At 39.5% G+C, this 23,904-nt stretch overlaps 1 protein-coding gene and 1 long non-coding RNA gene across 2 annotated transcripts in view; both read right to left on the bottom strand.

Annotated features, from left to right (window-relative positions):
* The window catches only part of LOC131223992 (uncharacterized), a 46,355-nt gene that overhangs the window by 2,532 nt on the left and 19,919 nt on the right, over window positions 1-23,904 (bottom strand). The window contains exons 10-26 of the mRNA XM_058219583.1: window positions 21,708-23,455; window positions 21,501-21,629; window positions 21,238-21,391; window positions 18,479-18,543; window positions 18,275-18,361; window positions 10,782-12,446; window positions 10,574-10,702; window positions 10,287-10,481; window positions 10,146-10,198; window positions 8,434-8,762; window positions 8,183-8,320; window positions 7,388-7,576; window positions 2,345-2,520; window positions 2,007-2,222; window positions 1,564-1,836; window positions 1,088-1,235; window positions 857-990 (exon numbers count right to left, since the gene is read on the bottom strand). Of these exons, the coding sequence (XP_058075566.1) occupies window positions 857-990; window positions 1,088-1,235; window positions 1,564-1,836; window positions 2,007-2,222; window positions 2,345-2,520; window positions 7,388-7,576; window positions 8,183-8,320; window positions 8,434-8,762; window positions 10,146-10,198; window positions 10,287-10,481; window positions 10,574-10,702; window positions 10,782-12,446; window positions 18,275-18,361; window positions 18,479-18,543; window positions 21,238-21,391; window positions 21,501-21,629; window positions 21,708-23,455 (5,828 nt within the window). The remainder of the gene's footprint in view (window positions 1-856; window positions 991-1,087; window positions 1,236-1,563; window positions 1,837-2,006; window positions 2,223-2,344; window positions 2,521-7,387; window positions 7,577-8,182; window positions 8,321-8,433; window positions 8,763-10,145; window positions 10,199-10,286; window positions 10,482-10,573; window positions 10,703-10,781; window positions 12,447-18,274; window positions 18,362-18,478; window positions 18,544-21,237; window positions 21,392-21,500; window positions 21,630-21,707; window positions 23,456-23,904) is intronic.
* On the bottom strand, window positions 10,148-10,683 carry LOC131222712 (uncharacterized). Its single transcript, XR_009160165.1, has 3 exons — window positions 10,584-10,683; window positions 10,287-10,481; window positions 10,148-10,198 (listed from the first exon to the last, which is right to left on the bottom strand). It is a non-coding gene; the product is annotated as an uncharacterized LOC131222712 (long non-coding RNA).

Genomic DNA, 23,904 nt, shown 5'->3' with positions numbered 1-23,904 from the left:
CACGATCCATTTTCTGCTTATGGGTTTTGGAACTTACACTGAAACCTCATGTTCTTGTCTAGCATCATCACATTCAAGAAGTTTGGCAGGTCAAGAATTGAAGCCTTTTCCATATGCACTATAATGATTTTAACATGGGGATGTCACATAGTTTCATAGGATCGACACACATGGCACTGAAGGGTGGTCTTGAAGAATCTGCGTGTCAAAAAAAGCTCCACTTTAATGTTTTGAACAGATTGGTCAATTTGCCTGACTGGACTTACAGGTATGGGACACAGTTACTGATGATTCTAACATATGGAAAGTTGTGAATCTCGACTTCCAAGTTAAATAAGCATGACATCATTTACGGAGGCGCTTCAAAGAACATCCACATCTCACTACCTCTATGGAACTTGTGAGAGGACTGGAGGGTGCCACCAGTAACAGTAGACAACAGTGGCAGACTCCAGAAATGTATTTGCAACCCTCTTCTGCAGGATATTTATGTGGCCCCTTCAACTTTCTTCCTGAACTATGTTACAGTAGTAATTGGATTTCTAATGGAAGTAGCTAATGCTCCTTGAGGTAAAGAACTGTCATTAAAAGTATGCTCCAACATAGAGGAGAAGTGGCAAAAACATGCAGCAAAACTATTTGAACTAGGTATAGAGAGGAAGTATCTTAGAAACATGTGCCAAATTACTTCGAATTAGAAGGAATTCATAATTAAGACCAGTTTCAAAATTACCGAGAACTAGGTAATGGAAAATCAGAGTTACTTTTTGTTAACTGCAGTAAAAAGGACAATATAAGATCAATGGCTATATAAAAAACTACTAAACTGCTGCTTGTAAAGTTCACCCTAACATACCACTGAAATCAGGCAATGTCTGTTCCCCTCACCCAGGCCATGATACAGTACACCAATATCTAACTCGGTGGTAATGGCTGCCAATGTTGCTGACACATCATTCTCACTTTCATGTGTACTCGTCCAGCCTACGACTGCAACAATCAAACCAGGCATGCATGCGGACATTTGATTAAGAATTTATCTTTTAGAAAGATAACAGATCCCCCAACTTGACAGACAGTAATAAACCTGTTGTGAATACATGCGGAACTGTAGAAAGAATGTGATGGATAGAGTTCTGCTTTCCACAGCCACCAGCCTCTGGATCACAAGCTAACTGATGATTCATCTCCACAAGCTTCAAAAGCTTATCAAGAGAGCTATCTGAAGATGTATACTGTAAGGGGAAGAAACCATTAATAAGTTCGCATAAGGTGCTCTCCTCCCTCCCTCCCTCCCTCTCCCCTTCCCATGGGTTTATTTTAGCATCTTTTACAACATCCACAATTAAAATCCGGGAAAGATTGTGCATGTCAAGTGTTCACTGAGAGTCCATGGAATCACATCTCCCACAACATCCGTGAATGGTGAGTTGGAAATCTCAAAACCAAATTCAAAAGGAGCTTTCGAAAAATCAGTATTTGAAGTGCTGTTAACTGCTTCCAACTATCTTTAAATGGTCAGAGAAGGTTATTCTAAACAAATTGTATGTCAGAGAGACAAACCTTCATTGTTCGAAGTGCATTGGCATTGATATGGTGAAAAAATGAAGTGTACTTTAAACATCTAGACTCCACACAGCAGCCGTCACATTTCATCTGTTCTAAGATATCCATCCCAAAAAGAGTATGTGCTAGACAAACTTCGCTTGCACAATCCCAGGAGCCCATGTTACTTTTTTCTGATTTAGAATCAGAAGCACCAGAACTAGAAGTAAATGACCGATGTAGGCAGTCAAAGATTACAGCTAGTACTTCAGAAGCATCGTTCATCTGTCCCTGAAAGTTGCGTAAAACCCATAAGGTCTACTAAAAGGAATTGTAACTACTCAATATAGCATGAATGTAAACAAAGGATGTTCTATAATAATCATCACATAAAAGTTATAGATTATGAGTGCAGGTCAAAAATGATATTGTGAGATAGCTGGACAGTTATGTGAACTTACCACCTGAAAGAAATTGCTATTAGGATACAATTTGCCTAAAGCAATTCTCAGAGAAGTAGGAGCAATTGCTTCTGTGTGTGTTTTTGCAGATGTTATGCTCAGGTCTGTAAAAATATCATGTAATGCACAGACAACACAAGGATCTCCGACATGCCGGTGCAGTGATTTTGATGTCCTCAGGAACTCCTCTCGAAACCGTCTAACATGCCACAGGGACTGAATTTTCATGGGATTAAAACACATCAGGCTCTAGAATGAAAGATATCACAATGAAATTCAGCTTGGAAAATTGAATACGTTGATAATCACTCGCTCTCAGAACATTACAAAATACCAACCTGTATAATTACATTTAAAAAGCAATTGTAGTCACCAGCTTCATTTTTCAGCCCTGTTCCGAATGCACCTCTTCCACTCTCAATGTTGATTCCAACTTCATAATGTGAATCCCTACAATCATCGTTCTTTTTTGTAGAAATCTCTTCTGGAAAATCTTTTTGTGCTCCGAACGTGTCTGGAAAAAAAGAAGAAGCAAATTTCCAATAAAATCTCACTGCAGTCGTTGTTGTTAACAGACACCAAGTAATAAGAAAGTGGGGAACAATGGCATTAAGTACTACTTATATAATATATGACTTTAGTTTTTTCATTTCTTTCCTTCTTTTTATCATAAACATAGTAGTTATAGTAGCAACAAAAAAAAATGCATGGTAACCTAGCCAAAAGACATTTTAGCAGTCTAATGGGAGCCATGTTAACTGACACGATAACTTAAGTTCCGACACGACCTCAAGTCTAAAAATTAGTCAAAGCTAGTACATGATCAAGTCAATCCAATCTGGACATGATGGGTCTCCTGAATTAGAGACTTGATGCGATCCTCAGATGCAAGCGTCCAGTTAAGCCTAAACATAATAACCGTGAGAATATTGTATATATGGGTTATCATTAATTGTAATATACTATGTATAGAGAAGCTCTAAATAAGCTTCCTTGTATAGTCTTGTGGAGTGGTTATTTAAACCCACCTTTGGGTCGAAGAGCTATGACCCTGGCCTGATCCTAGTCATTGATCCCCCTTCCATGTCTGTCCTTTCATTGTTGCATCATCAGATCTATTGCAATCCGATACACATCTTCTCCATCGATATCTAGCTCATAACCTAGAACACACCAATCCCCGTTGCCGCCCATTAATGCATGAATGCATTGTCCAGCACCAATCTCCAATAGATTCATCGGCAACCACAACCCACCAGCTTCCACCAGAATTGAAGCAGCCACGTAGCCAAACCATTATGCCGCATCTGTCATTGCCTGCTCAGTCCTTCCAACACCCATCTTTGTTGTTCCAGCAGATTCTGATTGGTACACAACACCCACAGATCTTCTTCACCATCTCCAGATCTGTCAGTTGAACACCAGATCAAGCTTGTTGCACCATACTTGCCGCACCTACATCATCCAGCCGCCGCTCCTCCATTGATTCCAGCGGCCCATACCTGCCACACGACCGGCCACATCTCCAAATCCGGTGCTCCTCCATTGATTCCGGCGGGCCATACCTGCCACACGACCGGCCACATCTCCAAATCCGGCGCTCCTCCATTGATTCCGGCGGGCCATACCTGCCGCATGACTGGCCGCATCTCCAGATCCAGCACTCGTCTCTGCCCAAAACCTCCAAATCTGGCGCTCGTCAATGCCCAAAACCTCAACCATTTCCATCAGATCGCACCAGCGACGCCTCCAGATTGCGGACCTCATCTTCTCTTCTGTTTTTGGCATGCCGCTTCTAGCCTGATTCGGCGAATCTCTTCGTTGAAACTCATCTCTGGCTCGCCACCTTTGTCTTCACATCTGGATCCGTTGATATGAGATCTGTTGAACCCATCAAGTCGATTATTCTCCATCGACGACAATGGCTCTACCTTTGCTCGTCGGATCCGGTCCTGCTCGCCTAGAAATCCGTGGTACATTTCTTCTCTGTGATTTTTCTTTCTTATGGCATCCATGTATCCCTCCGATGAGATTAAAACTATCCATGTTAGGTTAGATTGGATGGGAAATTTTTTTCCCTGTAATAGATTCAATTCAATCATTTTCTAGCAGGAAAGAGCCTCTACAGCTATGTGAATGGTTTGATGGGCAAACCAAATGATGAAAAGGAACTCTTATCTTGGACCACAAATAATTTAAAGGTAGTCACATGGATCCTTAACAGTGTTGAGAGCAACATTGCAATTAACCTCAAATCATTCAAGACTACATCCGAAATATGGGCTTACTTAAAAACGTTTTATAGTTAACAGGTCACCATCCATACCATTTGACTTCAAAGTTGCAGAGGAGGTTTGGACGGGGAAGAAAGTTGATTACAACTTAAGGTGTCTTGCTCATGTTCACGTGCAGAGTGGACACCGATTAAAACTATACCCAAAGTCAAGAAAATGCATATTTCTCGGGTATGAGAAAAGAGTAAAAGGCTTCAAGCTATGGGATCTGGTTGAACAAAAAATAGTCATTAGTAGGGATGTCGTGGTTGATGAATCCTACGTGGTGAAAGCCAATAAGGAAGATGAAGAAAAGTTGCAGAATGGTAATAGCAATAGACAGTTAGTGCAGGTGGAGCTAGACGAGTTAGAAATTGAAAAAGAAAATCTTCAACAAGAAGGGTTATTTAGTGGGACAATCAACAACAAACTCAAAAAAGCATAGCTAAAGGCAAAGGAAAATGGACCACTAATGCCCCAGTAAGGTATGGTTTTAAAGATATGGTTTCTTGCTCTAATAACTAGTAGTGGAGACACATCTTCTTTTTAGGATACCATCTCTGAAGAGGATGGTGATATGGATGATGACCATTGTAGAAGAGATGGAGTCACTTCACAAGAATAAAACTTGGGAGTTAGTTGAACTGGTTGAGAGAGAGAGAGAGAGAGAGAGAGAGAGTTATTACAAAGGTTAACATAATAATGATAAATACTAAGATAATGCCAAAATGTATTGACATCTGCTTCTTAAGAAACAACTAGAGATGAATTTTCTTTAGAAATAAAGGAAATGCTACAAAAATGAAACAAACATGGAAGAAAGGAAGAAAGTCAAAGCTAAAAACTAAGCTTAGCCATCGTTTAGGAGTGAGACCTCATGTTCAACCATTCTTAGCATTTAATCCCCTCTTCAATCATAAAGTCAGCTCCCCGTAATAAAGAAAAAGAGTCATGTTGTGTAGCATTCACCTTGGTTGTAGGATTCTTCCATTCACCTAAGACTATTACTTCATAACATAGATTTGTTGTTTCAATTATAGGAATGATGATTTCTTTAGAAGATTCGTGCTTCAAATTGTAAGAAACATATTTCCTATTTTTTGCTTTTAAAGATGGGATGAATTTCTATTTATCTCCTCTATAAGTGGGGGTCACCATTCTACCACAAAAAAAAAAAAAAAAAAAAAAAAAAAACCCATCAAATATTCCTTATCTTAATAATCTTAAAATCAACATTTTGAAACTCACCTGAGTCCCTCGCAACTCATCTTAGGTGACTCAGACTCTATCTGATCCAGTCTAGTTTGACCATCAGAGTCAGAATTGAAAATTGAGGGTGATTCCGCCTATCTTGGCCAAGTCGCCTAGCTCAAGACCAAACGAGTCAGTCCAAGTCATTGAGTTTTAAAACCATGCTTAAGATTATAGCATATTCATTATACAATATGTATTTTTATAAATATAATTTAATACAATTATGCACAAGAACACTCATATAGTACTTAATATAATTATGCACAGGAACACATGTAGTACATATTCATGCAACTAAGGCATTGCGAGAAGGAATACCATAAGCATTTAAGAGTATTGCTTATCAAGATGCATCAAGGGAATACAATGCAAGAATATGGCATTTCAGCCTTTAATATTAGTTTTTTTTTTTTTTTTGGTCTATTGACTATGAGAAATTAAAATAATACCCACTGCTTAAGAAATCTCTGGCACAATAAAATTAATTCACGGTGGTTGTTTAAAAGCTTCAGAGGTGTATGACTCTAAGGCACATCTCAAAGCAAAAATCTCACAGGGCACATGCGTTACTCACAAAGCATGCCTCAACAGTCCAGGCGTGTGCCCCCTAAAGTGATGTTCAAGAGGCAACATGAGTTTGGATCATTTTATCCTTTTAAATATATTATTATTATTATTATTATTATTATTATTATAGAAGTTTATCCTTTCTTTTCTCAACTTCTTTCTATCACTGGCCCTTAGATTATTTAGTGTCATTATGATAAGTTCAAGTAGGAGGTATTGAAACATAAAATAGAACTTGTAAATATTTATTTGAAATTGTCATAATTGATACATGCGCTTCAGTAAAACACTGAAGTAAAGGCAATAGTAGAAGTCAAATACAGATAATGTAGGACCACGCATGCATTTAAAGACCTTCTCAAATGAACAATGTCAAATGGAGAACCACGATTTTATATGAATACATTTTTAATTTTATTTTGGCAACTAATAATTTCATAGAAGGAAACAATGTGTGTCGAGGAAATGGAAGAGAGTCCCCTATATTAAGGGACCAATACAAGAATTTCTCAACAATGAATAGGTCGATGAGAGAAACTCTAGGAGTTCTAAACTGATCAAGCAATAATTAGTTACTTGTTCTTTTGGTAAAGTACTCAAAATGTTTTGAATTATCACCTCCTTTGAGAAGCATATCAGCCCAGCCACTGTCAGCCCCTTTGGGCAAGACTGGCTGCAATTTCAGTAGGTGGTCTCCAATGTGCACCCACACGTGCTGATTATGGGATTTACAGTCCGCAAATTTCTCACCGCACAAGCAGCACGCCAATATCAAATGGAGAACCTCAAATTTATACCAATACAAGATTATTATTATTATTATTTTTCAAATGACAACTAATAATCTTATAAAAGGAAACAAGATGCATCAAGGAAATTGAAGAAAGTCCCCTATACAGGGAGGTCCATACAAGATTTTCTCATCAACTCATTAGTCAATGAGAGTGACTTCAGGAGTTCTAAACTAATCAAGCAAGAATTAGTTACTTCTTCTTCTTCTTCTTCTTCTTCTTCTTCTCTCTCTCTCTCTCTCTCTCTCTCTCTCTCTCTCTCTCTCTCTTCTTCTTCTTCTTCTTCTTCTTCTTCTTCTTCTTCTTCTTTTTTTGCTTAAGTGCTTGAAATCTTCATGTCTGCTAGTAGCTAGGAAAGCCAATAGTCTGATTGTAATCACATATCAACATGAAATAAAAGAAATGCCTAAATAGTTAATCTCAATTTAAACAAGAAAGAGAAAAATGGGGGAAAAAAGAGAGTATACAAGGATGTGTAAAGTGACTTGATATTTACCAAGGCTCTCTTGTAATGCTTTTATAAGGTCAGCTTGGTATCTTTCCTCATCAATTTGAGAAGGGTTGTCTTCATGGTGTTCCTTCTCAGATAAGGTTTGAGAATGTCCATCACTGGCAGGGTTCTGACTATGAGCTTGCCTTCTACTTGGTGAAAGACCATCCTCCGAAATTCCTTGGTTTGTTGCGCCTGAAAAGACAGAGGATATGAAACACATTTCAGACAAAAGCATCCATATTAATGCACAAACACCAAGCCCAAGCTTGAGTGATGGATCTGTAATCTTCCGAGGTTCTAACAAAGATAATATAGGGCCATGCATGCAATTAAGGAATTTCTCACATGAGCAATATCAAATGGAGAACCACAAATTTATACCAATAAAGGTTTTTTTAATGGCAAATAATAATTTTATAAAAGTAAACAAGATGCATCAAGGTAATTGAAGAGTCCCCTATACAGGGAGGCCCCATAAAGATCAATTCCATGGATGTGTAAAGTGATGTGATATTTTTCAAGGCTCTCTTGTATAGCTTTTATAAGGTCAATTTAGAATCTTTCCTCGTCATGCTCCTCTGTAGAGAGCTGTCCTAGTGCCTTTGTTTCATTATCCTCTAGATGTGGATCAACTAATTTTCAAAGTATATGATCATCATGTTAGTTCCATGTTTCAGAAGAATTTCAAACTCTTAGTACTGATTGAGCTAAGTAAACAAAAGCACAACAATTCAGCCGTATTGCAGCCAACATGAAAATAATCATTAGCCCACAGATGAGTTTGCTTCTTGAAGAAACCTTCAATTTGTGAAAGGCTGGCTTCATTTTCTTTCTCAGATAAGGTTTGAGAATGTTCATCACTGGTAGGGTTCTGACTATGAGCTTGCCTTCCACTCGGTGAAAGACTATCCTCCGAAATTCCTTGATTTGATGGGCCTGAAAAGATAGGATATGACGGACATTTCAGACAAAAGCATTCATCTTAACACTAAAGAAATCATATTAATGCAGAAACACAAAACAAAAGCTTGTCGTCTTAGAAGATTTACCAGGGACTGCAGTCCTCTCAACAGACCCTGTATGCAATTGCAAGCCCACTGAAGTACCCACAGATTTATCTGCAAGGCGTTCCTGTTTAGCCTCATTTTCTATTCGAATTTGATACTCAACCTTTTCCGCAAGCTGTCTTTCAGCTTCTTCAAGCTCATCTTCTAGTTCTTTCACTTCATCAACACTTTCAGCGGCTGCAAACACCGACACTCTCTGATGAACAGCAGTTGCATCAACCAAGGTACTGCTGCAAGGTACAAACAGAGACTGGGTCAAATGCCAAAATCCATATATAGGGAATTGGGGCAGCGGATTAGGTGTTACCCGCCTAACACTTACCCTTACAGTGTGGGACCCACCTTGATGATTTTTTATTTTATTTTGTATATCCACGCCGTCCATCCGTTTTAACATATCATTTTAGACGTGAATACGAATCCCAGGTGGGCCACACCACAAGGAACAGTTGGGATGCCTACACCCACCACAGTGAACTTTCAGGGCCGTGTGTGGGGCCAATTGTGTTGTTTATATCAGCATATGCCATCCAGCCAAGTGCACCCCATCAAGATGAAGGGGCATCCCACAAAATAATGTCATTCCAAAATTCAAGTGGGTCACACCACGTGAATGCAGAGGTTTTAGGCATGATTTGAGACCATTACCCATGGTGTGGGCCGCTGAGTTTCAGACTAGCCTGATTTTTAAGAACCGCACGGAACGTGAGGCAGCTAAAACCAACCAAAGGAGAGGATACCATGCACGCATCATGGTGGGTCGCATAGAGTTTCTGCTTGGAAACGATAATTAGGATATATTGACTTGCACTGGGCTTTGAAGGTAAACTTCCACCTCGTTCCAAACACGTCGTATAGAGTTTCTGCTTGGAAACACTAATTAGGATATACTGACTTTCACTGGGCTTTGAAGGTAAACTTCCACCTCGTTCCAAACACGTACGTGGCAAATAAAACAATTACAAGTTTATTTCCAATTCACTATAATTACAACAAATCAACAGGTTCTTGTATTTTATTTTATTTTTTCATTTTTTATGTGGTGTGGCCCACCTGATGATTGGATTGGCTGATTCTTTTGGTTTGTACGACCAAACATGGGACACACCCAATGAACAGTTTCGATGACAAACCTCTCTAGGCACCCACCCAGTACATCATACGGACCCTCTATTGTAAGCCATGGACCCAAAACCCAGGCCAATGCATGACTTAGATGGGCCATACATAAAGAATCAGTAAGAATAGATGCCCAACCATTAAAAGCTTCTTGATTGATTGTGGGCCCACCTAGATATGGTTTAGACATCCGTCCGTCCATTGTGTGCCTCATAGGGTTAACACAAAATTACAGGCCATTCCAAAACTCAAGTGGGCCCAACCAACTGATTTGAGATGTTTTAGGTATGATTTCACACGGTTCCAGATGGTGTAGCCGATTCCAAAACTCAAGTGGGCCCAACCAACTGATTTTAGATGTTTTAGGTATGATTTCACACGGTTCCAGATGGTGTAGCGGACCTGATTTTCATATTCGTCTGATGTTTGGGAGATCCCGTAACCAGGAGGGGACCGATCAGATGTCCGAGACACATTAAGGTGGTGTGTTCGTGTCTGTTTGTTTTATTATATATATATATATATAAAGACAACTAAAAAATCATTCTATATGCATATTCGAGAGAGAGACGCACGCTTTGTCTTCAGTTTCCTGATGAATGACAGTCTCTTTGTCACGACCAACGCCCTGAAAAAGAGAAAAATAAAAATGAGCGGGTATCAAATGAAAGCAGTCGTAATAAAAGAACAGAACCAGACCCAACACAACTGAAAACCTCTGGATTCTTAGCTCTTCTATAATCCTTCTTCTTCTTTTTTTTCTTTGACTTTGCCTGTATCTGTTTTGAATCATCACCTACTCCTTTGTTGACATTGCTTTTGGCTTCAAGCTCAAGCTCCGCAAAAAGTGCTTCGGTAGCAGCATCAGATTTCTCTTTGGCATCTTTGCCTGCTTGATCCTCCAAACGTAGCTGCCAAAAGAAGATAACCACCAAAAACATTTAAAACTCGACCTCAATCAGGCAAGTATAGAGGGAAACGGTTAAACCAAATCCATACAGACCCGCACGAACTTCTTCACGAGGAGTAACATAACTTCCCGATAATCAAAGCCACAGATGACCTCAAGCTCACGTTCCAACTGCTGCATGGCATCAAGCTTCTGCATCATCCTTGCATCAAATCTACTCGTCTGCAGGACAGCAACCTACTACTAAAACCTCACTAAAAATGGCATTTCTACATTAAAAATTCAAATAGAAAAAACTAACCTCCGTATCTGAAAGCTGCTTTTGTTTTCCGATTACTACTACTAGACTCTCGTCAACTTGATGCAGGTTGTCCTGCATTCTCAAATCCTCGTTGCTGGACGTAACATTCGAAGCCTGATATATTTCAATAATAGTTGAAATAGCATTCTGTGCAATCTCGACGAGAACTGGATCATCATCTTTGCTTTCATCTAGCTCTTTCTGCTGCTTCCTCAAGAAATCCTTCCAACTTTGAGGGACGTATTTCAAAGGGTACAGTTGCCTATTCACAATTTCATTAAGACAGCGATCTTCAAGAACAGTGAAAGCATCTATAGACCACTGATGCTTAAATTTCTCCTCGCAGAAGCGCTGGAAGAGATCAAACTCCTTCGTCAACTTTTGAAGAATCTCCATTCCCTGAGGGCCACTCTCTTCTGCCCTCTGACAAGTCCGTGATACGATTTCCTCATCAGTCGAAGAATCGCTAAACATCCAGAATAAAAATTCATCGCAGTCTTGCTCTCCATCTTCACTGAGAGCAGCATTTCCAGCTTTATTAGAATCAGTCCCAGCTGTCCATAAAAACTCTTTCAAAATGAGATGTTTTGAATCATCACTGAGAATAATCCCCTTTAGAACATTACTCGTCAGGGCGTCGACACCCTGGGTATCATCTACTGAGGTGGTCTTCTCAGAGTCTTTGCCTAACTGACACAATTTCCAGAGATCGTGCAAGTAGAGGAATATATTTGTAAGGTTCTCTACATCCAAGAAGCAAATGCATTCAAGTGATTTGTCCAGCCCATGATCTAGCAATTCCAAAGTTGGATCTAGTCTCCGGAGCCCATTCATGGCTTTTCGTATCACCGTCTTTACATGATTATCAGCTAGACACTTATTCTTGAGAAGCAACTGAAACATGGACTGAATACTTTCAAGGTGTTTGGCACGTTTGGGATCATCAACCAATGGCCATCTTTGGTTGATGTTGAGAGACCGGCATGTGACAGGATTTTCGAGAATTTTCATAGCTGCATTGAAATCAAGTGGTTTCCAACAACCACTGCGAATCATATCGACCGAGCTACTGTCCGCCTCTTTTGGTAGGAATTCCCGCAATTTCGTTGCCAGGTTGCCAATGTGCGTCCACACATGAAACTTGTGGGATTTGCGGTCGCTGAATTCCGAACCGCAACAACAGCACAACCAGAACTTCAAGGTATTGTTATGCTCGGCATATGAGAGAGCTTCCGAAATCACAGACACTGCTAACGCATCATTTTCTGAGATGTAGTGGGCCTTCAGATCCTGAAAATTCACTTCAAGAAAACTCCCTCTCTTGTCGACACTCAACGATTTCCAATACTTTTGAACTCGATTAAAAATTTGGATCCACTCGGTAGTGATCTTCTCAACTTCTGCATTCTTCTGCTTGCTGGCCAGTCTTTCTTGAGGACCAGATGAAGATTGAAATAAGATTCGATCATCATTTTCTTGACAGAGTGGGTTGAGGGCCTGCTCACACTCGTTCTTGACAGAGTCGGGAATTGGGGTTGTGGTGGTGGGTTTGGGTTGTTTGGAAGGCTCATCTTGTACGGAAGAGGTGAAGCCGGGTGGGTCTGGTGGTGGTTTTTTCGGGCGTGCGGCAGCCGGCTTCCTTTTGTTCTTCTTACGCGGCATGCTCTAGAGCTAGTTGGGGTTCCACGTGCATAACAGCAGAGGCTATCTCTAATAAGGAGAGATTATTTTTTAGAAAAAAACACAAATAGATTGAGGGCAATGTAGGGAAGACGGTGAGATTGATACTTACCGATCGAGCTCGCCTACCAAACGCGAAGATGAGGAGAATGAGATTGAGTTATGGAGAGTTCTCTCTCTCGAATCTTGATTTCTTGATTTTCTTGATCTTTGAATCTTGAAGAGGAAATCGAACTGTTTGTTAGAAGAGAGTGGGATTTTTGAGCGCGCAGGAGATTAACGAAATGCGTAACCGTTAGAAGGGAAGACGAACAGAGAGATTTATAAAGTCGACTGGACGTTTGCAAAACCCACACGCGTATGAACCCTATAACCTCCGCGCAGTCATACATGCTAATATCCGATATTTGGCCCGATCCAAGCGGTCTATCACTTGTACGACACTTTTTAGATTATTTTTTTATGAAAATATGATATTTCTATCCTTTAGGAAGCCTACAATTGGACGGCTAGATGATTGGTATAGCTGTCCATTATGTAGTAAGATCCTAACACCATTGCCCTTCTGATGAACGATGAACGGATCAGATCTTACAAAATTGTTCAGTATTGACACGTGTACATGCGTATTGACCAGGAGGGCTTTACATAGGACTATGGGAACGTCACTCTGCGGGAAGTGGATAGACTTGGTTCGTTAGTTATACAAGCTAAGTTCGGTAATTCTACACCCGCGTAGAAATCCTGGCCATCCTTACGCAGGCATACGTGCCTATATAGAATAGGTGTGAGAGATCCGAGCTTCCCATCAGGTGTTCTACACTGTTTAGATCGATTGCCTAATATTCAGTACAAGGATTGCAGGGCCGTGCAGCCTTACGCTCTGTGAGGCCCACTGTAATGTACGTTCTATATCCACTCCGTCAGTCTGTTTTTAAAGCTCATTTTAGGAGTTAAACCCAAAACACGAGTCAAATTCAAAGCTCGTGAGTACCACACCATAGGAATCAATGAGATTGAATGACTACCGTGGAAACTTTCTTAGGGATAGAAGTTTTGAATCAAGATAGTACTTTCTTAGGGGTCAGAGTCACCTCATGAACGGATTGGATGGCATATAAACGTCACGATGTCCCTAAGAACGGATCTGATGGCATACTACGTATCTTAACATGTGGACCAAAAACAAACTGAGAGCCAACACGCATAACTATGATATTCGCTCAGCAACTGATTAAGAGAGTGAGCTGGACCAACTGGGCGGTCCAGATTAATTTTTTGGAGCCTCCTTGTGTCCATGCAGAACGACGGCAAGCATAACTCATTACTCGATGGAAAATAATTACATATAATCTGAAAAAAGAGCAATACTCCCATTGAAAGCTCATGTTACAATGACTCATGAATTCAACGAGGACTTCTTACATGAGGGGCCAAAAGGAGCATAGATGTACATGGCGCATGTTAGAGATCTGGACCATTCTTCTGATGTGTTCTAATCAAGAGAATGTATGACAACATCACATGTACGGCCATGAATTCTACGGTCAATATCATAAAAGCATCCGTGCCACAATCAACGGTGACTAGACCAACCCGATCTGGCCTTGGGCTGGGCTTGTACTTACTTGCCTGCCCATAGGCCTAGCTTGAGCCTCTCATGCAAAGCATGAACAAATTTCTGAGTTGGGTTTGGTCTCAAGTCGTTTTAGCCCAGCCCAGCCTGGCTCGACTGAATTTATGCATATATGTGTTCTATTTCACCATTCCAATGGGAGTTGTCCTGCTCAGCTCTTGTTCCCTGGGTCCTGGCTCCTTGGTCTCTTATTCATGACACCTGTTTGTACATATGAGACCATTGAATGTTTTTCATTTTATTAAATAATTTGCACTGTTTAATTCGAATTACTCGTGTGCCACGTTTTGCAAGTTCTATTAATTTTTCTAGCCTCGTGCATTATTTATCACATTTTATGAAAATATCAAGGTTTTTCTCAAAAATATATTGGACATGCATACTTTAAACAATTTTTAGGAGTGGATAGGAAAGAAAATATTCCTCTTTATATATATATATGGGAAAAGGTACTATGCGCTCGTGCTGATGGGACCGTCCCATGAGGTCGAGCTGTGTGGGCCCCACCGTGATGCATTTCGAACATCTACCCCATCAGTCAAATACACCATTTCGTCGTGGGCCTAGGTCTCAAAAATCAAGTCAAGCCGTGACTTTTGTGGGTCACACCACATACAAAAGTGGGGAGGGGCCGTGCACCATTAAAACATTCATAATCATTTTTTGGGCCTACTGAGATGTGGTTTGCAAATCCAGCCATCCATTATGTGTGTCCCACTTGGATAAAGGTTCAGACCAAGTTTCAGCAGCATTCAAAACTCAGGTGGGCCCCACCAAGTGCTTTTATATGTTTTTGGCATGTCTTCACATGATTTTAGATGGTATGGCCCACCTGAGTTCCGTATACCGCTGATTTTTGGGACATCCCATAATTTAGAGGGGACCCATCAAATGCACGGTGTTGATGGTCGACACACATCATGGTGGGGCCCACATAGTTCGACCTCACCGGAGCTTATCGTGAGGTCGAGCGCATAGTACCTTTTCCCTATATATATATATAAAAGGTTCTATGCGGTCGAGCTCATGGGAACTTCCCATGAGGTCGAGTTATGTGGGCCCACCATGACATGTCGAACATCTGCCCCATCAGTCAGATGCACCATTCCATGGTGGGCCTAGGGCTTAAAAATCAAGTCAATTTGTGACTTGTGTGGGCCACACCACATACAAAAGTTGAGAGGGGTTACCCTCCATTAAAACATTCATAATCATTTGTTGGGTCCATCGAGATGTGGTTCACAAATCCAGCCCATCCATTATGTGCGTCCCACTTGGATGAGGAGTTAGACGAAGTCTCATACGCATCAAATTTTCAAGTGGGCCCTACCAAGTGCTTTTATATGTTTTAGGCATGTCTTCACATGATTTTAGATGGTATGGCCCACCTGAGTTCCGTATACGGATGATTTTTGGGATATCCCATAATTGAAAGGGGGCCCATCAAATGCATAGTGCTGATGTTCGACATACATCATGGTAGGGCCCACACAACTTGACCTCATGGGAAGTTCCCATGAGCTCGACCGCACAGAACCTTTTCCACACACACACACATATATATATGCTCACCAGCGCACCAATTCTCATGAGAACTTTTTCAAAATTCATCACACCACCCAAAATCTAAACCGTCCCTTTGATGCAGCACCCTATGAAACCCTTGGCCTGACTTTTACCCTTATCCAAAACTTTGGTGGGCCATGGTAAAAAGAGAGACAAATCTAGGGAGGAAATCGTTTCCTTTTTTCATGACCTACTAAAGTTTTGGATTACAGTGAAAGTCTGGCCTGGGGTTTCATGGGGTGTTGCATCACATGGACTCTTCAAATTTTAGGCCCACACAACGTGTGATGAGTTCTGAAAAAGTTATATATATATATATATATATATATATATATATATATATATATATATATATATATATATATATATATATATATGCTACGCGGTTCACACGGAACTTGTGCGAACTTTTTGAGAACTCATCATACACTATGTGAATCCAAAATCTAAACGGTCCACGTGAAGCAACACCTCATGAAACCCCCATGGCCCAACTTTTACTTTTATTCAAAACTTTTGTGGGCCATGAAAAACGAAAACAGTTTCCTCCCGTTATTTGCATCTCTTTTTGCTCTAGCCCTCCAGAATTTTAGATCAGAGCGAAAATTTATTCCTTGGGGCTTCTTGGATGGGATGCCTCATCACATGGACAGTTCAGATTAGACGCCCATGACACGTATGCAAAGGTGCGCACGTGCATAGGTACTCCGGTGAGCATGCCTATATATATATATATATATATATATATATATATATATATATATATATATATATATATATATATATATTAGAGTGCTTAGAGGCTGATCTACATATTAATAGAACCTTTTGAAGATTCTTTTAAAAAAATTCTTAATTAAAATTGTTAAAAATTAATTAAAATGATTTTATTTGAAAACGATTAGATTGACCGTATGTTTTGTATGCCTAATATTTTGTATTTACGAGTGTATACTGATTTTAACATCAACCTCACTTGTTTATTTATTTTCAAAATTTAATTTATTTTTTCTAATTATGTAGAATAATTAAAAAATTTATTTTAAAATAAATGCATTATATATTATAAGACATATTTAGTGTTAGTATTTGTTACATCACTTCTATTTTACTGCATACTTTAATATTCTATATAAAGAAAACTTATTGTGCATGCTTGATTTTTGCAATCTTTTAAATTCTGATTGTATAATGACGTCTTTTTTAACATCATCTCAATTTTCATTGAAAAATTCAATCAATTTACTACCGTTTCTATAAAACAGCATTACACCCAATGTTTTCCGTGCGAAGCGTGATATATTTTCCTATCCCAAGGGTGTGTTACATACATCGATGCCGATATTGAAAATGTTGACCACAACTTAGGTTACAAATGGTGAATAGTTTTCCTATCCAAACACAGTCCCCACCTTGCGATGAAGTAAAGATCATTCTGACCGCACAATCCTAACCATCAGCTGACTGCAAACTAGCTGCTAAAGCAGACGATGAATGAGAAATGCATTCGATTTCTCACTCGTAAGAATTTCGTGCTGGTGGTCCACTTCTACACTGGTTCCACCCATGACAAGGCTCATTGGCAGTGGTCAAGATCTGATGGGAGCAATCACGAATAAACAAAGACAGGACCCATGGTCTCTAAGAATTGCAAGATACGGTTTATATTTCTAGCAGATGCCAAAATAGAAACAATAGAAAAAAAATATATATAAAAAAATTGCTTTACAAAACAGTATCCCATACATGTACAAATCTTTCACTTTCTTTATTTTCTATGTCGATATTTACAGCGGCTCTTATACAAATGAAGATTTCTCAAATCACATGGTTTATTATGCACTTTCTGCATTCAAGAATTCAGTTTCAAAGATACAATTTTTGTCATCATAAAAATCATAAGCTACAGTAAAGACCTCTTCAACTCTCTGTAAAAAGGAAAAAAAAAACTGCTGTGATGCCTGTGATGCAAAAAATCTGCCTTAATGTAAAAGGCTGTAGCATCACTGCCATTCGGAGTTCATGCCATGATAAGCATCCTTTATGCATACAGGCCATGTAAAAATGGGTAACCCCTAGCTGCACCACCTTATTAGATGAAAATACAGGAGCCTACATAAACTGAAATAGAGTTGGGCTCAGGTATACTGATACCTGCACTCTCATCTCTTTGATCATCTAATTTCTCAATCTCAAACCAAAACCTTTGTCATTTGTGTTTGCGTACAAAACTACCCTTAACAAAATGCTACCCAAAGTGTGCCACTGTCAACGTGAACAAGCTTTTGAGAGAATTTACAAGTCTCACTATACAGTTGTTTGAGTTGCCATGACTGGAGATGGGGGAAGGGACAAAAAAGCCCGAGTCCATGGTATGAAGTTTAACCAACAAGTTAAACTAGATTGGTAGCAAGGTAACTGATCAAAAGAGCGGGTATCTTCTCCGAATAGCTAATTTACAGCCTCAGAAAAAAGAACCTGGGGTTGTATACTCCCTTCCTTAACACACGATAGAAACGTTATCCCAGCCACCAATCACCTGCAAGAGTTCAAATGGGACCTAAGAACCCTGATATGAGAATAATGGACAGGCCATAGAGAAGTTCATTACCTTCACAGTTGTATCATTGTACATGATCCACTGTTCATGCTCACGACTGTAAGCAAAGCAACAATAGTGTTGCTCATAATAGAAAACCTGAAAATGATGAACAATAGTTAGCAGGAAAAATGGTGCAGATAATTGCCTATAGTTTATCCAATATCGACACAAAAGCTAGAACGGACTGAATCTGAAGGATGTAAATCTTGTTACATCCAATTCAACCAGAGCCACTAAATGATATTTATCCATAAATCCCCTGTTATCTAAGGAAGCACCTACAAGTATGTTGGAGTAGAGAAGCAATCAAACCCAGCATAAGAAACGATTCTGTGTTTTACTTATTGTGAGGCTCAACATGGGGAGGGAAGGAGGGACTTGTTGTGAAGGTTAACATAATAATGGTAGATTCTAAGATAATGCCAAAATGTATTGGCATCTGCTTCTGAAGAAACAGCTAGAGAAGAATTTTCCTTAGTAAAAAAAAAAGGAAATACTACAGAAATGAAACAGACATAGAAAAAAGAAAGAAAGCCAATGCTAAAAAAAGGCTTAGCCATTAGTTTAGGAGTGAGATCTCATGGTCAACCATTCCTAGTATTTCGTCCCCTCGTCAATCACAAAGTCAGCTCCCCGTAATAAAGAAAAAGAGTCATGTTGTGTAGCATTGGCCTTGGTTGGAGGATTCTTCCATTCACCTAAACCTACTACTTCAGAAAACAGGTTTATTGTTTCAATTATAGGAATGGCGATTCTCTCAAAAGATTCACAATTCAAATTGTAAGAAACATATTGCCTATTATTTGCTTTCAAAGGTGGGATGAATTTCTATTTATCTCCTCTATGTGGGGGTCACCATTCTACCACCGAAAAATGATAACCATCAAATATTTTACATCTTAAGAATCTTAAGATCAACATTGTGAAACTCACCCAAGTCCCATGCGACTTGTCTTGGTTGACTCAGACTCCAGTCTAACCCAGTCAAGTTTGACCATGAGAGACAGAATTGAAAATAGGGGGTGATTCTGCCTGACTCGGCTAAGACACCTTCACTTGGCCAAGTCGTGACTTAGCTCAAAACCAAGTATGTTGGAGTAGAGAAGCAATCAAACCCAGCATAAGAAACAATTCTGTGTTTTACTTAATGTGAGGCTCAACATGGGGAGGGAAGGAGGGACTTGTTGTGAAGGTTAACATAATAATGGTAGATTCTAAGATAATGCCAAAATGTATTGGCATCTGCTTCTGAAGAAACAGCTAGAGAAGAATTTTCTTTAGTAAAAAAAAAAAGGAAATACTACAGAAATGAAACAGACATAGAAAAAATAAAGAAAGCCAATGCTAAAAAAAAGGCGTAGCCATTAGTTTAGGAGTGAGATCTCATGGTCAACCATTCCTAGTATTTCGTCCCCTCTTCAATCACAAAGTCAGCTCCCCATAATAAAGAAAAAGAGTCATGTTGTGTAGCATTGGCCTTGGTTGGAGGATTCTTCCATTCACCTAAACCTATTACTGCAGAAAACAGGTTTATTGTTTCAATTATAGGAATGGCGATTCCCTCAAAAGATTCACAATTCAAATTGTAAGAAACATATTGCCTATTATTTGCTTTCAAAGGTGGGATGAATTTCTAATTATCTCCTCTATGTGGGGGTCACCATTCTACCACCGAAAAATGATAACCATCAAATATTTTACATCTTAAGAATCTTAAGATCAACATTGTGAAACTCACCCAAGTCCCATGCGACTTGTCTTGGTTGACTCAGACTGAGTCTAACCCAGTCAAGTTTGACCATGAGAGACAGAATTGAAAATAGGGGGTGATTCTGCCTGACTCGGCCAAGACACCTTCACTTGGCCAAGTCGTGACTTAGCTCAAAACCAAATGAGTCACTCCAATTTGTTAAGTCTTAAAACCATGCTTAGGATTATAGCATATTCATTATACAATATGTATTTCTATAAATATAATTTTATATAGCTATGCACAGGAACACACATAGTTCATATGATTTGTAGATGCTTTGCACTTCTATCTTTTCAAAAACAGGTGATTCTTGCTCCCTTCATGCAACTAAAGCATCGTGAGAAGGAACCCCATAAACATTTAAGATTACTGGTTATCAAGATGCATCAAGGGAATACAATGCAAGAATAGGCATTTCAGCCTTTAATATTATTTGTTGGCTACTGACTATGAGAAATTAAAATAATACCCACTGCTTAAGAAATCTCTGGCACAATAAAATTAATTCACTGTGGTGTTTAAAAGCTTCAGAGGTGTTGACTCTATGACATATCACAGAGCAAAAATCTCATAGGGCACATGCATTACTCACAAAGCATGCCTCAACAGTCAACAGTCCCAGTGTGTGCCCCCTCAAGTAATGTTCTAGAGGCAACATGAGTTTGGATCATTTTATCTTTTATATATATATATATATATATATATATATATATATATATATATATATATATATATATATATATATATATATATATATATATATATATATAAGTTTATCCAGTCTTTTCTAAACTTCTTTCCATCACTGGCCCTCAGATTATTTAGTGTTGTGGTGGTGGGTTCAAGTAGGAGGTATTGAAACATAAAATAGAACTTGTAGATATTCATTTGAAATCGTCATAATTGATACATGTGCTTCAGTGAAACACTGAATCAAAGGCAATAGTAGAAGTCAAATACGGACACTGTAGGACCATGAATGCATTTAAAGATCTTCTCACATGAACAATATCAAATATCAAATGGAGAACCACAATTTTATACCAATACAACATTTTTTCTTGGCAGCTACTAATTTAATAAAAGGAAACAAGGTGTGTCAAGGAAATGGAAGAGAGTCCCCTATATTGAGGGACCTATACAAGAATTTCTCATCAACTAATTAATCAATGAGAGTGACTCTAGGATTTTTAAACTAATCAGGCAAGAATTTAGTTACTTTCGTTCCTGGTAAAGTGCTCGAAATGTTTTGAATTATCACCTCCTTTATCGATATTGTTTTTGGCCTCAAGTGTAAGCTCCGGTAAAAGGGCTTCTCTAGCAGCATCAGATTTCTCTTTGGCATCTTTGTCTGCTAGATCCTCCAAATGTGCCTGCCAAAGGAAGATAACCACCAAGATCATTTAAACTCAAACTCAACATGGAATGACCCAACAGGTGGAACAGATAATCGAAAACCGTTAAACCAAATTCAGTACAGACCCTCCAAAATGGCCTGATGAGGAAGAACAGAATTTCCCTGTAATCAAAGGAAGACATGGCCCCAAGCTCACGTTCCAACTGCTGCATGGCAGCAAGGTTCTGCCTGATCCTTGCATCAAGTCTACAGATCTGCAGTACAGCACCCTACTAGTGAGACTTCAATAGAATGACATTTCTGCTTTAAATTTTTAATTAGAAAAAGCAAACCTCCAGAGAGAACTTGTTGCCGTGTATTCGGATTCCTAATAGTATGCTCTTGTCAGCTTGATGCAGGTTGTCCAGAGTTCTTGAATCCTCCTTGTTGCTGGACTCCAAATCACGTACATGTGAAGTGAGGCCAGGTTGTCCACATTGAATAACATTCAAAGCCTCTTCTTCTTTAAGAACAAGCGAAATAGCATTCTCCTCAAACTTACTATTGATGAACACTGGATTATCTTTGCTTTCTACTAGCTCTTCCTGGCGCTTCGTTATGAGAGCCTCAAAACTTTGAGCGACATATTCCACAGAGTGATGCCTTTTCTTAAATTCTTCATAACATAGATCTAGAAGAGTACGCAAAGCCTCCATATAGCACAGATGCTCACATTTCTCCTGGCAGAGTTTCTGTAAGTGGATAAACTCCTTCTCAAGCTCTTGAAGAATCTCTGTTCCGCAACGACTTTTGTCTTCCCTCAGATGAGTCCATGACACAGCTTCTACATCAGCCAAAGATGAGGTGAATAACCAGGATAAAAAGGCATCCCGACCCGGCCCTCCATCTTCACTGAGAACAGAAACTTTCTCACTCATGCTGGCATTTTCAGCTTTATTAGTCCCGCCTGTCAACAAAAACTCGTTTGAAATGAGATGAGAGGAATCACAACTGAGATTAATCCCCTCTAAAACCACCCAAGTGTCAACACCCTGGGGATCATCTGCTGAGGTGGTCTTCTCAGAGTCTGTACATAACTGACACGAATTAGAGAGCTCCTGCAATAAGTCGAGCACGTTCTGAAGCCGGGTGGCATCCAAGAATCGAATACAGGCAGGTGTTTGGTCTAGCCCATGATCTAGCAATAGCAAACCTGGCACAAGGCCCTGTAGCTCATCCATGGTGTAGTGTATCACCTTCTTAAGGTGAGTATCAGCAAGACATTTATGCTTCAGAAGCAACTGAAACATGCCATGAATTCCATCAAGGAGTATGGCACGTTTGGGGTCATCAACAGATGGCCAGCTTTGTGAGATGGGATATGCCTCCACCCAATGTTCGTTACCATCTCCTCTTAAATCAGAGCTGGAAATGCCATTACAGTTTCCACTATCTGGAAGATGTCCACTGCATACCACTTCTGCCTTAGACTCCCCATCCACTACTCGAACTTCCGACACATCTTTTGAGCCCCTATCATCAGATGAAAATTCCCTTTTCTTTTTTGAAAGTAAACAGATTTTATTTGGAAGCCGTGCAATGGTGGAAAAGAATTCACATAAACAATCCCTGTTGCTCCCATTAGTATGAGTGCCAACATCAGAGGAGTCAGCGGTTGTGAGAGATTCATGTGTCCCCTGATTTTCAAGAATTTTTATTGAAGCATGGAGATCAACTGGTTCCCAACAACCATTGAGAAGCATATCAGCCCAGCCACAGTCAGCCTCTTTGGGCAAGACTGGCTGCAATTTCAGGAGGTCTCCAATGTGCACCCACACATGCTGCTTATGGGATTCGCAGTCAGCAAATTGCTCACTGCACAAGCAGCACGCCCAGAATTTCCAGGTCTCGTTACTCTCAATAAATGAGAGAGCTTCCGAAAGCACATCTGCTGCCAACCCATTCTCTTCCGACATGTAGTGGGCCTGAAGATCGTGATGACTCACTAAAAGCAAACTCAATTTCTTCTCGACGCTCAACACGTTCCAATACTTTCGAACTGCGATAATCTTGTGGGCTGGATCCGTAATCTTCTGAGGTTCTAACAAAGAAAATATAGGACCATGCATTCAATTAGGGATTTTCTCACATGAACAATGTCAAATGGAGAACCACAAACGTATACCAATCCAAAATTTTATTTATTTTTCAAATGGCAACTAATAATTTCATAAAAGGAAATAAGATGCATCAAGGAAATTGAAGAGAGTCCCCTATATTGGGAGACTCATACAAGATTTTCTCATCAACTCATTAGTTAATGAGAGTGACTTCAGGAGCTCTAAACTAATCAAGCAAGAATTAGCTTCTTCTTCTTCTTCTTCTTCTTTTATTTTTTGGTCAAGTGCTTTAAATCTTCACGTCTGCTAGTAGCTGGGAAAGCCAATAGTCTGATTGAAATCACATAACAACTTGAAATAAAAGAAAGGCCTAAATAGGTAATCTCAATTTAAACAAGAATGAGAGAAATTGGGATGGGGGGTATGATAT

This window comes from Magnolia sinica, chromosome 13, assembly GCF_029962835.1.
Source record: "Magnolia sinica isolate HGM2019 chromosome 13, MsV1, whole genome shotgun sequence".
Classification (NCBI taxonomy): domain Eukaryota; kingdom Viridiplantae; phylum Streptophyta; class Magnoliopsida; order Magnoliales; family Magnoliaceae; genus Magnolia; species Magnolia sinica.
This window is presented reverse-complemented; position numbering and strand designations above follow the sequence as displayed.